We start from the raw sequence: 16467 nt of genomic DNA on the forward strand, positions 1-16467 counted from the left end.
TGCAAGTCTGGGGCTGGGCATGCATACTTTGAAATAAGTGTCCTATTTGATTTTAATATCAGTTGGAAAAAGCTTGAATTAAGCTAAATTAAAATAGGGCACTGTTATTCCATATTAAGCATGCCCACCCACTGACTTGTACCAAAACAATGGAAAATGTGAATTTAAACCCAACTTGGCTATTTCAGTGCAAGTTTGTGTGTAGAGGAGGCCTTATGTGGAATGTGTCATGGTATCAATCCATCTCCTAATGGAACCAGATGCACATCTCACAAATACACACCACACACGGAACATTACTTTGCATTATCTGCAAAGACGCCAATGATTGAATGGGGACTAGTCCTTTTGTCCCTCTAGGTGAAGGTTGAAGCGTACTAGCGGAGGAGTGGGTGGAAAGCTTACAGAGCTGCTTTTTGCTCTGTTGTTAAAGGACTTCAGTCTCCAGGTACTATTAATCTAACACCTTTCCCAAACATTGACAATCGTGTTAAAATCTGCCCAAAGGACTCAAACTGTGTTTATTGTAATGGTCAACAACTGATGCAGCATCTGTAGACTGAAGCAGCATACACTGTGTTTGCACAAATTCACAGTCAGAATTTGCATATAATTATTGGTTTCAAGTGAGACCAGCAACAGTTGAATGGTATGAAGATCAATGGTTTTCACTGGAAAGGTTTCCTGCCAGCTTGGTGTGTAATCCCACCAACTTCACTTGGGCGTTCTTTTGTTGCAGCCCAGATCCTAACATCTGCCCTTGCTGAGTTTGAATGTTAATGGCAGGGATTTTTCCTTTATAAACAGAGAAACTAAATATCAAGTTTGTTCCTGCTGCGGCAAGGACTGGCCTGCTGACAGCAGAAGAGACCAAAAATATTGAGAAACTCCATGAGGAAAACAGACAGTTTTTGTGTATACCAAGAAGGTAAGATCCAGCTCGGGGCAATACCGCAGTGTCTCCTCAGTTGAGTCTATTGGCATTTCAAGTGTACGTTTCCTTTTGTGGGCATTTACAGTTCAGCCATTATTATTCACCACATTTATTCTAACATTTGCACTTCACTGAAATGTTGTCCTGTTGCTTGAATTTTTGATCTGAACGTACCCGTTACATCACAGAAAACCTGCCACTGGTGCTGTGAGGGGTACCAGGCACCTCATGATGGCAGCTGGGCAGCAGTGCACTCTCAGTGTAACATACCAGGGTCAGTGCTGGAGCACAGGGGCCCAGCAGCAGAGCAGTTAGTGTGCTTTTTTAAATAAGGTGAGGCACCAGACAACTCAAAGTACACTGCTTTGGGAGTGTCCACACTGGAGCTGGAAGGTGTAACTGGGTTGTTTTTTACAGGATACAGCTGCACTGGAGGTGTAACTGCCAACTTGGGTAGATATTCCCGTGCTACCTTTGATTGAGCCAGCATGCTAAAAAAACGGGTGGTGGGATGGCCTAACTGCCCGAGTACAATCCCATTGGAAATGCTAGCTCTGATTTTGGGGTAGCTAGCCATCCCGCCATGGTGCAGCCAGACTACAATGCTGGTTTTAGCATGCTAGCTCAATCAAAGAGAACGTGGGTATGTCTCCCCGAGCTGGACATTACACTTCCAGTGTAGATGTACCTGGTGAAAACAAAGCGGTCCAGCAGCCAGCATGTTTTGCACATACTAGGGTATGCAATGTGCTCTAGTGGGTAGAGCACTGGACTAGGACTTAGGAGACCTGGGTTCTGTTCCCAACTCAGCTACTGGGCGATCTCAGCCAAGTCACTTCATCACTCTGTGCCTCAGTTTCCCCATTTGTAAAATGGGGATATTGGTACTGACCACCTTTGTAAAGCTCTTTGGGATCTACTGATGAAAATGGCTATATAAGAGCTAGGTGGTGGTGGTGGTATTATTATTTGAAAGTGAGAACATTTCAAACTATTTTTGGTTGGTTGGTTTTTTGTATTTTTGCTGTTCGTGACCATGTGAATCTGGGTAAAAGGGGATTATTCCCTCTTCAGAAAAACTGTTGACTTCAAAGCTATATTTATAGAGGAATGATTTAGATTTCATTCACATAGTATTCTGTTGATGTGATTTCAGTAGGACACGAGTCCTGTTCTGTCATTTCATTACTACTGTAATACTACTTCAAATTTTTAAAAAAAAAGTTAAGCTACCAGGTTGACTTACAAAACAGCCAAATAAATTCTTGGTCTTGTGTAATATTCTATTTTTGAGCCACTTCATGGTGCTCAAATATATATGCTGTGTACTTAATTGTTATTTAACTTGTTAATTTAGTCTTTTTATTATAGTTGCATGATAAAATAGTTGGGTTTTGTAATTCAAGGGTAATAGCCCTCCTCCTGAATGCTCTGGTCTAAGGCCATAGTGTGTAGTCACAAAGTGCATTGTTATGTGTGGAGACAAAAAAAGCTTTTAAAAATGATAAATGCAGTTTACTTGAAACACAAATAGGACTATTACAATATGAATAGATTTGTTTCTTGTATTCTTGTTGGTTTAAAATTGACTCTTTAGCTCATTTACAATGCTGCTGTACAAGACCTTCCCAAGAACAGGATCCCTATGCAACAGCTTCAGATTGTAGCTCTTCCTTGCATGCGGCATGAGTTGATTGCCTTCAGAAGCTGAACCAGTTGCAGAATTGAGAATCATAGGAATTAACATTTAAGATAACTGAATGGAATGTAAGAGTTTTAACACTGAGAAAGATGCAGGTACTGATTTATTTTTAAAAGTCAATTCTTTAAAGAGGACTGTTAGTCTCAGCCACACTATTTGAGATCAGCCAGATAGAAGGGACTCTTAAACTCAAAAAGATCTAGCGTGAGAGACTAATCCCACATTCTTAAATATCCTATGCAATACAGTTGAGGAAACCGGCCTTTTGAGTGAGAGATTATAATGGATCATGGAATGCATTTTTCTGTTTAATGCTCTCATCACTTTTTGAATTATATATAAAGAGAACAAAGAAATATGATACCTGTACATAAGAACAACAACCAATAAAATGCCTCTGAACCGTCCAGAGCAAGTGTTCTTTTTGATCTTACTTTTATTGGACAAATATAACCGAGAAAACATTCTAAAACACTGTTACATGTTTCTTTCAATATCTGATCATTCTAGACCATACTGGGATAGGAGAACCAGTGCTGAGAAGTTAAAGCAAGCAGAGAGAGAGAGCTTTCTGGAGTGGAGAAGACAGCTTGTTCGGTGAGTGTCCTACTTGGGCTTAACGCAACTAATCAATTGCATTAGGGGAGGGATGGGTTTTCTATATCTTTGTTAGAGCCCTAAGGACACAGGGATCATGTCTTTTGCTCCTGGTAAATACAGGAAAAAACCCTTGGTGGTCTGTCACCACTGTGATCCTGGTCCATCCTTGTGGCAAGTTTCTGAAAAGTACCCTGGTTATTATGAGGTTAAGAGTTTGGACCATATGTCATAGAATCAAAGCAATGTGGGGCTTGATGAGACCTTGAAAAGTCATTAACTCCAGCCCTCTGTGCTGAGGCAGGAGCAAGTAAACTTGTAAATCACGTTTACCTATTGCAGGTTTCTCCTTTTCTCCAAAACAATGGAGGTTAATTTATAATCCCCTCAGACTCTGCTCTGAGCCAAAGCACAATGTCATACCCACGCCCCTTTAGAGGAGGTGGGATAAGCATGTGTCTCCAGCGAATGCCAATGCTACTTCCAGTTTCTACAGGATAATGCTGCTCAAGAGAAATGTGAGGTGCCCACCCCCCATGGGAGCCGAGCGCTACTGGCCCAGAGAGTAAGCTGCCAGAAATGGGCCCAAGTGCATTTTTTCCACATGCCAACTAGCTGTGTAGATACTGGGTGGCACGGGGGGTAATTTCTTTGATCTGTTCTGATACCCTAGCTCTGAATTTTCCCAATTTGTTTGCTGATGGAGTTGGTTTTTCTTTGCTGTGACCAGTTGCCATCACATCATCTGTGTACTAATGGCTCTAAGGTTGGTTTTCTTCAGGAGCTGAGATCTATTTACAGACCTCACAGGAGGGGCACCTTAAAGTTTGGGTCCCTGCCTTTTGTAGATTGCTCTGTGAGAGGCGAGTGTGGTATAATTCCAAGCAGACTTGGTGCTATGTTTGCTGTCTAACATGATCTGCATATGGAGTATCCTCTCCGTTTCTCTCTAGGCTAGAGGAAGAACAGAAACTGATTTTGACCCCATTTGAACGGAATTTAGACTTTTGGCGCCAGCTCTGGAGAGTCATCGAAAGAAGGTAACATTTATCAGTTTCTGTGTCACGGATGATAAAAATCATGACTTAGAGAGAGAGAGAGATTGTTGGCTTTTTTTTGTTTTTAATTTAAATCAGATGTTTTTTGTTCACACATTGCTAGTACTTTACTCCTACGTCATAATCTTGAGTGGCTAATGTGGACATTTTGTAACTATGAAACTTCAGACTAAAATGCTCATCTATGCTGAAAACCTATCCAGGGCTTCATTAGCATCCTCACTGTGAGAACAGCACAAACTGAAACATATGATTGATAAGCAGATAGCCCGTGCTGTGTTTGGAACCAACTCCACCTTTCAATATATTGAATTTCCACAAGTCAAGAAAACTGAAATAATCATAGTTTGCAGTCTGAAGTCAGTGACTTGTACTTCTAAGTCACTTAAATGCATTTGAAAACCCCACCTTAAATGCCTAAATATGGACTTAGTAATATAACTTTAGGTTCCTATTTTTAATATTTTGTCCTGTGTGTATTTAAAAAAAATTAACGAAGTGATTGTGAACATACTGAAGGACTAAGTAACTTTTCATTGTGAACACTTCATTAATTTTGTTTTGAAGTGACAAACATTTTATGTTACTGAAAGTAATTTAAACCCCTCCCCTCCTCTTCCCCCCCTCAATTCTAGGCCCTGATGCTGCAGACACATGTGCACGTGCTTCGCTTGCAGCACAAGTAGTCCCACTGACATCAGCAACACCTGCAGCCCTCTTTTGTGGATTCACTGATGGACTTGCCTTCTAGGCTGTCCATTCAAAATCTTGTATCTGCTTTAGCCATCACCCCATCCCACCCACTTAGTCATTCCATGGCACTGGGGTGGTAGGGAAATTGTGTATCCTGGAATAGTGGAGCATTTGAAAGCCAAGGCGAGGTGGAGAGTGGGCTCCTAGTCTAGGGCCTCTTGCCATTCAGAAGAAGATTATTGGGGGCATTAACAACAACCTGGCATACCACAGAAATAATCTTTCTGTTTGCTCTGCTTAGCTGAAACAGAAGAGCAAAGCCATCTGCCAGTTTAATCTAGTTTAGGCATTTAATTTCATTAGTAATTAACTTTGAGATTGTATCTCTACTGATTTTTCTGAAATTGAAAAATACTTCAGCAGCAAGGTCACAGTGATCTGCTTGTTTCATAAAGAGCCTATTTGTTACTGTCTCGATGTCACAGGCGGGCTTTGGTTGGTGAGTGCCCATGCGGTCAGAAACGTCCTCCTTTGTATGCGCCCTTATGTCTGGTATCCAGACACCTTACACATGCTTAGACAGTGGTGCTGGTCTGCACAGATCTGTGTGTTCTCCTTGGAGCTCATGTTTGTGGTCTAATCACAGAACCTGAAAATGGAAGAGACCTATTACACCAGTGGCTCTCAAACTTTTTTTTACTGGTGACCCGTTTCACATAGCAAGTCTCTGAGTGCGACCCCCCCCCCCCACCTTATAAATTAAAAACACATTTTTATATATTTAACACCATTATAAATGCTGGAGGCAAAGTGGGGTTTGGGGTGGAGGTTGACAGCTTGCGACCCCCTGAGGGGTCCCAACCCCCAGTTTGAGAACCCCTGTATTACAACCTCCAGTCCATCTCCCTGGCAATATAGGCTTGCTCACTACTGGGCATTTTCTATAAGTGTTTGGTTCTGTATAGTTCCAAAAGTCTCAGGCAATTGGACATCTACCATTTCCTTCTCCTTACTATACACAATCCTAATACATTGCTATCAGGATGATATTCAGCTTTTATTATTTCTATCCCATCCGACGCATGATATGATTCCTCGTGTCTGGCTTTCACTCCCTTCAGACATAGCTGGTAATAGTTAGTTTTTTCTCTGGGTGATGTTTAATGGACTCTCGCTACATCATTTTGTAACTATATCTAGTCATAAAATTCCCCGCCAAGCAGTCTAATCTCAATACTAAAACATATGTACGGACTCTCCCTCCATCTCTGAGGTGATCCTGCTGTCACATATCTGGTCGGGCTCCCTCTTCTGCTAGCTCACCAGAGTGCGGTGATGGGCTCCAGACACCAAATCCTCTGTGTGCTTTAAGCTTCCCTGGCTCTCAGCAGGCTGAAGCACCGGTTGCTCCCTTGCCTCTGGCACGTTTCCTGGGCACTAATGGTTTGGGAGTCGGGTGGATAATCATCTGACCATGAGCTCCCAATGCGATGCTGTGGCCAAAAGAGCTCATGTGATCCTGGGATGCATCAACAGGGGAACCTTGAGTAGAAATGGAAAAGTTATTTTATCTCTATTTGGCACTGGTGCAACTGTTGCTGGAATTCTGGGTCCAATTCTGGTGACCACAATTCAAGAAGAATGTTAATAAATTGGAGGGGGTTCAGAGAAGAACTATGAGAACAATTAAAAGGATTAGAAAACATACCTCCTAGTGATAGACTCTAAGAGCTCAATCTATGTAGTCTAACAAAGAGAAGGTTAAGTGATGACTTGATTACAGTGTATAAGTATCTACATAGGGAACAAATATTTAATAATGGGCTCTTCAGTCTAGCAAGAAAGGTACAATGTGATCCAGTGGCTGGACTTTGAAGCTAGACAAATTCAGACTATAAATAAGGTGTAAATTTTTAACAGTGAAGGTAATTAACCATTGGAACCATTTACCAAGGGTTGTGCTGGATTCCTCATCACTGACAATTTTAAAATCAGGATGGGATGTTTTTCGAAAAGATCTGCTCTAGGAATTGTTTTGGAGAATTTTTCTGCCCTGTGCTATACAGGAGCTCAGAGTAGATGAGCACAATGGTCCCTTCTGGCCTTGGAATATAGGCATTCCAGGATTCAGCAGTTTCATAGTAACAACTTCCTAATATCAACCAGAATGCATAAATTGCAGAGGCAGATCCCCCATATCATCACACTAGCAACCAATATTTGGAATTATCTGCTCCTAGAAGTTTTAGCTGAATCTACACTATTGGGTATCAAGTGGGGGGAGGAGAAGTGGACGGAGAATTGGACACCAGTGGTATCTCTGACATAAATGGTATTCACATTGAACAGTGATGAGTCTGACTCGTATTCCTTGTGGTAAACTGCTCTATTTGGGAAGGAGTTTTTCCCAAGGGCACACTGGCAAGGACTGTGTGTGTGAAGGAACTGTTTCAGTTGGAGTCCTGAGCAGGTTCGACTCTTGGGATCAGATGAGCTTATCCTGCATGATTTATCTCCTTGGGCTTTCCCTTCTCCTCATGCGCTGCTTGGCAGTCATCGAGCTTTTTCCAGAGAACAGGTAGCAGTCTGTGCTAGCAGACCTGCGGTCTAAGGGGAATTATTAGGATATTGGCAAGAATTACACTAATGAGAGTCCCAGCTAAATCACACTATGTCCCTCTGGAAGTGACTCCATATATCTTTCTCCAGTAACACCTCATGCAGTTTCTGTACTGAATACAAAGCTGATCCCAAACACTGTCCCTGGATGTCTAGATGTGTTGAAAACTCTCCCCACTTCCCTTTCCCCAGCAATTATATTGCAGTTAGAGGGTGTGAGCTGTGTGAAAAGCACTTCAATTTGGTACAAATTAGGGAGGGTGACTTTTGGGACATTATAAATTGGCTGTAAGGGAAAGTCTGGTATTTGACTGGGGAATATTTCCAAGGGATAGGTTAATCAGTGTGACGCGCCCAAGAGGGGTGAAACTGCTCTCTCATTCTAAATAGCTAACTGCATTACAGGAGAACTAGCCACCAAAATCTGGGAGCAGTTGAGATACTGTCTAATAGCACCTCCGTGAAATGAGTCGGCCTGTCATGGGCCAGTTCAGTGAAAGTGTTTAGTGGAACTAGTAAACATGATTGATAGGTGAAATTCCATCTCTTAAATTTTCCTGAAAAGAAACAATAACAATCATGTGCTGTGCTCCATGGTTTCCTTTGTGATAATGCAGCAAAAGGTGCTTATTGGCCTTTTATTTTGCAGTGACATTGTGGTTCAGATAGTAGATGCCAGAAATCCTCTCCTGTTTAGATGCCAAGATCTGGTAAGTTAAGTGAAGCAAATGTCCTTCTAAACTACTGTCCTTGTCTCAGTGCTCACTTTGACTGTATATAATTTTATATACAATATAATCATATGGATTATGCAGCATATAAGGTGTGTTTGTATATTATATACTCCTCTCAAAAGCAGTGCAGAATCAAAAAACAGTGGATTACTGTTATCCTAAACATTTAAAAGAAATATTGGGAATTACCCCAGAAACAGCAGCCATTTAATGAAGCCTCTGGAATAAAATGTCCTGCAGTAACAAAATGGCAAACTTGATAAATACTGTCAGCTTTGGGACTCAGTACTCCAAGATCTGGAGCCTTTCTGTGCCACACCTGCATGAGAATCTGGGGTATGTTGTGTATGTAAATGCCAGCTGTGTCTGGTCCTTTGTGCTGCAAATATCAACTTTGTGCAAGCAGTCCCAGTAAATGCATTTGCAAATCAGATATGCAGCTGTGTGCAGAACCCTTTGTAAATCAGGCCCTAATGGTAGAATTGTTGGTGAGCCTACCGAAGGATACACTGAAGCAGGCCTAATTTTACTTTACTTTTGATGTTGGACTGCAGCAGTTTCCAAATCAGAATCCTGTCTAGTGCTTTTATGTTCTCCAGGAATGTTACGTGAAGGAAATGAGCAGCGACAAAAAGAACATCATTCTGCTAAACAAGGCGGATTTGCTGAGCAAAGAGCAGCGTGCGGCTTGGGCGCAGTTCTTTGGGAGAGAAGGTGTTAAAGTTGTGTTCTGGTCAGCCTTGGCAGAAGGCATGCGGCTGAGTGCTGAACTTAAGGTAGCTTAGGTCACTTGTTCATGTGTGGTTGTGTGTGTCTGGTGAATTGTGAAGACTGAGACGTATGTTTTTCTTGCAGTCATGCTTGCAGTAGTGTAACTGAACTCCAGAGAAAGAGGGGAAATACCCTCTTCCTTAGGGAGGGGTAACTGCTATGCTTCACTCTAGAGCAGGGGTTCCCAAACTGTGGTACATGAGACATCTCGGGGGGGGGGGGGAAATGTGGGAGAAATTGGGTAATGGTGGCTTTTATTTATGAATTATTTTATTTATTTCATTTTCATAGTAGGCTGCTCAGATGAAGCTTTAAAACTCTGTGGGAATTTGTTATATAAAAATACGGTAGTTAATTTACTTCAAGATGTACAATGAGAACACAGATGCACAGAGATGCTGATGTACAGAGTCCTCCCCTCCAATCACCGTACAGTGCGGGTTCAGTTGCCCAGCAACTGTTCAGTCTAACTCAGCTCAGAACTTAGGGGTTTTGGGTTGTATGTCGCACTGTACGTATGTCTGTATGTAACAGTGCAATATGGACAGATGGCTTGAGAAGGGTAGCTTTAAGAACACCCCACGTATCCGCAATGAGAAGGGGGGGTCTGCGGGCAGTTGGTAGGTCTGGAAGGGGGTATGCAATAAGAAAAGTTTGGGAAGATCTGCGCAGTTACAAAATAGCATTTCAGTGGCAGATAGAGACGTGCACTGAAAGCTGTTGTGAAATGGCAGAATATCCCCTTCAGTTCACTTAGCGCAGCTCTTGCAGTCCTCTTTCAAGACACATGAAATAAGTACTGAGCAAAGATGCGAAGCCACTAGAGGAAGACATCTACTGAGCTCCAAACCCTCAGACCGCAGCTGACACAGGAGTGTTGCATGGGTTATTGCCAGTCTGCAGTAATTCTGTAAAATAGATAAGGGGGGTGAGAATTCTATCTGTCTGAATAGATTTATACAGTACAATAATTATTTCCCCACAGCACTGCTGCTGGTTACGTTCCGCCCTCTCTCTATTCCATCCATGAAACTCTCATTCTTTACCCAGGGACTAGAACCTGAGGAGGCAAGTGACTCTGAAGATGGCGGGTCCAGTGAGGAGGAGCACAGTGCCCTGCAGAGCAGTGCAGAAAGCGCACTCAGGGGTAACACTCTGCATCCTGAAAGCAGAGTCCTGGGCAGTGATGCCGACGACAGTGATGAATATGAGGACTGTGAAGAGGAGGACGATGCCTGGCAGACCTGTTCTGAACATGATGATGGTGAGGAAGAAGTAAATTCCAGTAACCCAAGCTGTATGGAAAGCAGGACTGACAGGGCTTTAGGGCAAAGCCCAGGGCCACTGCAGAGCAGACACATCAGTAACTTCAGCCACCTGGTACAGAAAAACGAACTGCTGGAGATATTCAGAACAATACATACTGGGAAGAAGATGAAGGAGGGAGAGGTCACAGTAGGGCTGGTAAGTTGGAGCTTGTACTTAAAATAGACTAACGTGGTCCAAGAGCCTTGCAGTGTGAAATGTACGTTTGTCCAGAAGGCCCGCTTCACTGGCAAGTGAAATCAGTAAGGATTCAAAGTGTGGATTCATTTTAAGCACTGCAGCCTTGCAGCTTTCTACAATACAACTTTCAAATGGTGCTTAGATTGATGGCTAGCCCCTGTGCCAAATCTCTATTAGTAGCTTAATAATGCCTTGCCTGGTATGACTGTCTTATCAATCCACTTTCTGCCTTCCAGGTGGGTTACCCTAATGTTGGTAAGAGCTCAACAATCAACACGATCCTTGGAAACAAGAAAGTGTCCGTGTCTGCCACGCCAGGTCACACAAAGCACTTTCAGGTATCATTGGGGTGCTGGCATTTCAGTCACCTCCAGCTGAAGGAAACTTGATTGCAAGATGGCTTTCTCCACCCATGGCAGAAGCTGGGAGTTCTCAAATCTCTGATCTGGATGCCATGTATTATTTTGACCTGTGCCAGTGCAGTTTAGGAATGTCTGATCATGCTCGCTGGCAGGGGTTCTCAAGGGTTTTCATCGTGTTGGCTACAGCTTAGAGAAAGTAACACATGAGAGCTTCTGTTCTGATGGAAATATTTTCCATATTCCATTGTAAATGTGGTACTTGGCCATCCTCTATCCATCAGCACATGGCAAGAAGGGGTCCTCAGGCAGAAGTAGGTGGTACTATAGATTCCTAGAGGTCAAGAAGCACCTTCCATAGCATAAAGTGCAGGAAGAGTATCGTCCTTGACTGTTCTGCTTTGCCCCCACTTGGGGATGATAGAATCTTTTCAGACTGCAAGGAAAAGCCTTCAGAGCTGTCACACTTCTTTGTCCCTGGGAGTCACTGGTACAAAGCTGGGTTCTTTTGACTTTCTGTTCTTCCTTCAGATGTCACCTTCATGCTGAGCAAAGTGTAGGCTCCGGCTGGCCATCTCCATGCCACCACTGTAATGTTGTGGAGTTTCTGCTTGGTGAATCTTCCCCTTCACTAATGTTTTTTTTCTTTCACCCCACCCACACCCAACTTTACTGTGATTTTTTTTTTTTTGCCTCTCGTTCCCTTTCCTCGCTTGGAACATGCATCAGATGCTTGATGACCTCTGCTTTTCTTTTCCTTGTAGACTCTGTATGTGGAGCCTGGCCTATGTCTCTGCGATTGTCCCGGTCTGGTGATGCCATCCTTCGTCTCTACAAAGGCAGAGATGATCTGCTGTGGAATTTTGCCTATAGACCAGATGAGGGACCATGTTCCACCTATCTCTCTAATATCCTTTGGTCGGGGTTTGGAAATGTATTTACACATGTTTGGCACGTGGTAACACTTAGATGTGAAATATACTGTATGCTAGCAGGGACTAAGGCTGTCTGGCCGTATTTATTGAAGTCAATGGAGTTGCCCGAGGGATGAAATAGACCTGTGTTTCTGTCATCTTCTGCTTTTGTTTTTTGAGTTGTGTTATTTTAAGATAATCCTCATGGTGGATTTCCTTTTTCAACCTATATCATCAAATCTCAAAGTCATTCTTTACTCTTAAAAGCAAGTAGTCTTCCTGAGCAACCTACAATACCTTTTGCCCGTGCAACTAGTGCATGCAGAACAGAACTCAGCCTGTGGCTTCCTTCACTAGCTCACATTTGCCAGCATATCCCACGACATGTTTTAGAAGCAACCTATGGAATAAATATCATAAGACCCAGAGAAGATGAGGAGACAAATCGCCAACCAACATCTGAAGAGCTGCTAGCAGCATATGGATGTGAGTGATGATACCCTAACACCCGCCCCCTGCAATACACTTCGCTACTGAAGGATAGGGTTAAATTCAGTTTCACACGTGGGTGTCTCAGGTACTAAAACCTTCCTTCTTGGACTATGAGGCCCTTGCTGGAGGCCATGTGTAGATGGCTAATCCTCTGAATGTGTTATAGTTACTCCAGGGGGAATTCTGTGCTCAAAAATTATGTGCACAGTATTTTAAAATTTTTTGAAAAATTTTGCATATTTTATTTGTCAGAATAACAATATAATCAAAATACCTGTTAGCAAGTATGTCTGTAATAATACAGACAACAAAAAAAATTCCCCTAGGAGTAGAGAGTTAAAGAAACCCCCTAAGACAACCCAGTTCCTGTTTCTCTGTTATCCTTTCGTTGGGCGCCTCAGTCTGGGTGTGTCACATGTGCCAGCTGGGCACATTTTGGGGGAGAACTCTGCCCCTCTGGTCTCAGACACCTGCATCCCCTTACTCTCCAGAGCCCAGCTGCAGGATCCTCCCCACCCCGCCAGCCCAAACACTCCCTCCCTCCCCACCAGATCCCTGGGATCCAGAGGGAGAAACAGCCTGGAGTTGGGTCCTGGACTTGTATGGAATTTCCTGCACTGAGAACCATAGCTGCCCAGAACCTCCCAGCGCCCCTTTCCCCCGGCAGTGTCCTGTATTTGTGAGCTGGAGAGCTGAGCTCTGCTGGGCCAGCAGCCCCTACAGGCAGCCGGCAGTTCTGCAGCACAAATTCTGCATTGGGCAGTGGTGCAGAATTCCCCCAGGAGTATATCGTTATGCTTTGCAAATTTGCTTCCTGCAGATGAAATAACCCTAATCAGAAGGCATTTACATAAAACATGCATATCTGAATGGTACCTGGCAACGATCTTGAACATGGAAGTTGATTTGTGATACTCATCCTGTTTGGTGCCTGATGCCAACACTCCCGAATCAGTCAGCAGAGTCAATCTGAGCTAAATGCAACAGGGATTTAGCTCCCTCTTCTGAGGACTGAGTGTACTCTCTGGTGTGTTTAATCTTCTCTAGCCTAACAGTGATTGGGATTTGGGGGGCTGTCAAATCTCTTCATTTCCTTCTGACTAGAATGCTTCTAGCTGCCCCTTGCAATCAACAGCGTTCCCCAAACCTGGTGACAGCTTTCATCTCCCATTCCCCGCTCTTCCCAACAAGCCTAGCATTAGACTGGGATTTGGAGAGGACATGGGCTTTTTCTCAAAAGAAAGGACTGCACTAGCGACAGCAGTATCTATTGCATAGCTGTGGGTCTCTTCCCTTGATGTTCAGAGAGTCTGCTATAACATGTCTCTGAATCTTAACCTTCTGCTGCCTTTCTCCCAGATATGAGAGGATTTATGACAGCTCATGGGCAGCCAGACCAGCCAAGATCAGCTCGTTATGTGTTGAAAGATTACGTCAGTGTAAGTTCTCACTACCACTGTTATCTATTCTGCTCAAGCAGCTCTGCCTTTGGGGGATGAAGGAGTGTGATACGCTGAAGTGTTTCTTTAGCCAAAAATCTATAATCTGAGTTTTTAATCAAAAAGAGACTAAGAAAAGAATGGGCTCTCTCTGCTGATGACAGTTAGAGGGGTGGTTTTGTGTGTGATGGCAGAAAGAGACACGCTAGACAGCTCATGCTCCCTGGAGAGGAAGGAGTATCTATAAAATATACAGCATATAGTTAGAAAGAGAACTCATTTTGGTTAGTGGGCCACGCACTGGCCTTATTATGACCGCAGTGCCCATAACCGTTACAATAATAATCCTTTGCACTTCCATAGTCCCTCTCATTGGATAAGCCTTATTAGACCTCATGGCACCATTGGGAGATCTGTATTGTACCCATTTGGCAGCCAGGCAATATGAAACATTGTGCATTAGAGTTAGAGCGAGTCCCTGGAAGAGCTGGAAAAGAGCCCAGGAGTCCTGACACTCGGTCTGCAGCTCCTAGCTACTAGACATAGTTTTGCTCTCTTAACTTGTGGAGTCCACCCTTGCCCTTTCAGGGTCTGGCTGTGAGATTCTTGCCATGAGGATGAAAGCCATTGATTGATTGATTTTACAGGGTAAGCTGTTGTATTGCCATCCTCCTCCTGGCATTGACCCAAACGACTTCCAACACCAGCACAAAAGATATACACAACGCAGAGCTATGCACGGCAATGCAGAAAAGTCCGAAAGGAATCAGAACGCAGAACAAATTGAAAATGTGGTGGACAAAACATTTTTCCACCAGGTAAGTTCTGGAGTAGTTGCCTTAAAAACATCTATGCTAGTAGCAGTTTGTCAGCACCTTTAGAGTGTGTAACCAAAAAAAGTAACCATGGAGGATGTTAAACAGTACCTACTAAAGTTAGACATTTATAAATCAGCAGGTTCAGATAACTAGCATCCAAGAATTTTAAAAGCCTTGGCAAAGGAGCACTTTGGACTGTTAATGTTGACTTTTAATGTCTTGGACCTCTGGAAGTTCTTCTTTAAGTACTTTCCCTATGGGTACTCCACTGTAGATGCGGTAGCACCCTGCGCCGGGGATCAGAGATCAGTAGCAGGGCCTACTGGGGTGCACATACACTCTTCCCCATCTCGCGCCGTGAGCGGTGTCTATATAGCGCTCTATAGTCAACCGTGGCAGTTGGTCTGGTATTGAATCCTCAGCAGAGCCCTTTAGACATCTGTAGCCTTAGTAACAGAAGTGTTTCCATTATGACGTTATATATCTTAGCCGTTTCCTTTAATTTTTTTTTTCTTTCCCCGATTTAAAAAAAAAAAAATCTGTTGCTCTTTTCTCCCTGTTATTCTTTAGCCTAGCATAGGGTTTTTTTTCTACGCCCTTCCCAATTGGGAAGCTCTCCCTTCTCGGGGTTTTGCCCAGATCCCCGGGTTCAAGAGGTGCCTCTCTTGTCGTGAGACCATTCCTGTCAGTGACAGTCACTTCCAGTACATATGCTGTCTCAGGGAGGGACATGTCTCTCAGAAGTACTCACTGCCTCAAATGAAAGGCCCAGTCCAGAAAAGACCAGGGACTGAGGTTAAACCTTTCACTAATGGAAAGCTCTCATTGAGGCCAGGGTCTGAGGCTGGTCATAACCTCTCCTACATGGCAGTCAGCATTGGCAGACGATCATCAGCCGACCCTCATTCGCCACGTACCACCAAGAGAAAATCAACTCTCTCCCGCCCAGATGAAAAGAAGCAGGCCACTAGCTCACCCTTTAAGGAGCCGCCTCAGAGAAAGGCATCCCCTGTGAGGTCAGTAGCCCTAATGTCTTCAGGGGTGAGACTTAGCTCCCGTGATCTTCCAGGCACCTCCAGTACTGGCACTGAGGAGAGGTCCAAGGACCCCAAACGGGCAGGACCACAGACAGAAACCCTGTCCTTCAGCACTGAGAAGGACTCTACAAGAATTTCAAAATTGGTACCACTTGCCTCAACCAAAACAACTTTGAATGCTTCCGCACCGAGCAAGCTCTCAATACTGACGTGACCCTCTGCTCCATCTACACTGGCTGCTCAAGAGAATGCACTCCACTCTTAGCACCGACAACGCCCCCAATCTCTACACACCCACTGGTGCCAATGATGCTCCTTCTGGTACCACAGGAGTTTAGATAGCCAAAGGACCTGATAGTCTCTGACATCCCAGAGTTGTCACTTCTCCGTAGCGAGCTGTCTGCACTTCATGCCTCTTCCTCGGAGACACAGCACCACTCTCCTTCACCACCCTTCTCTAGAGAGGAAGACCAAGAGTATTCCATTGCCTCACACAGTCCTCCATCATATCAGGACCAACCGCACAGAGAATCATCTTCTTGTCCGTGATACCCGGAGACCAGAAGTGGACCAGGTCTCTGGTATGGGCTCCCCAAGGATGCAAACCCATAACAATTCCCCATATTAGCCCTTTTGGGACCCAGGGCCTGCATATGGGGTGTACTTCACAAACCACCTGCAGAGCAGAGACAGACACAAATGAGATCTCCGTCTTCATCAGTCTCTAGATTGCCTGAGACAGAACAAGAAGTGCTAGAGGAACAGGAGGAAGAGGTTACATCACCAACTCACTT

The 16467-nt window shown here is 43.9% G+C and overlaps 1 protein-coding gene across 2 annotated transcripts in view; it reads left to right on the top strand.

Annotated features, from left to right (window-relative positions):
* Window positions 1-16467, top strand: part of LSG1 (large 60S subunit nuclear export GTPase 1) — a 39296-nt gene that overhangs the window by 3147 nt on the left and 19682 nt on the right. For both annotated transcript variants that reach the window (XM_043492182.1, XM_043492183.1), the window contains exons 3-13: window positions 808-928; window positions 3147-3233; window positions 4187-4273; window positions 8253-8313; window positions 8937-9113; window positions 10159-10572; window positions 10851-10952; window positions 11738-11881; window positions 12250-12373; window positions 13739-13818; window positions 14466-14636. In XM_043492182.1, coding sequence (XP_043348117.1) covers window positions 808-928; window positions 3147-3233; window positions 4187-4273; window positions 8253-8313; window positions 8937-9113; window positions 10159-10572; window positions 10851-10952; window positions 11738-11881; window positions 12250-12373; window positions 13739-13818; window positions 14466-14636 — 1568 coding nt within the window. The remainder of the gene's footprint in view (window positions 1-807; window positions 929-3146; window positions 3234-4186; window positions 4274-8252; window positions 8314-8936; window positions 9114-10158; window positions 10573-10850; window positions 10953-11737; window positions 11882-12249; window positions 12374-13738; window positions 13819-14465; window positions 14637-16467) is intronic.

This window comes from Dermochelys coriacea, chromosome 9, assembly GCF_009764565.3.
Source record: "Dermochelys coriacea isolate rDerCor1 chromosome 9, rDerCor1.pri.v4, whole genome shotgun sequence".
Classification (NCBI taxonomy): Eukaryota; Metazoa; Chordata; order Testudines; family Dermochelyidae; genus Dermochelys; species Dermochelys coriacea.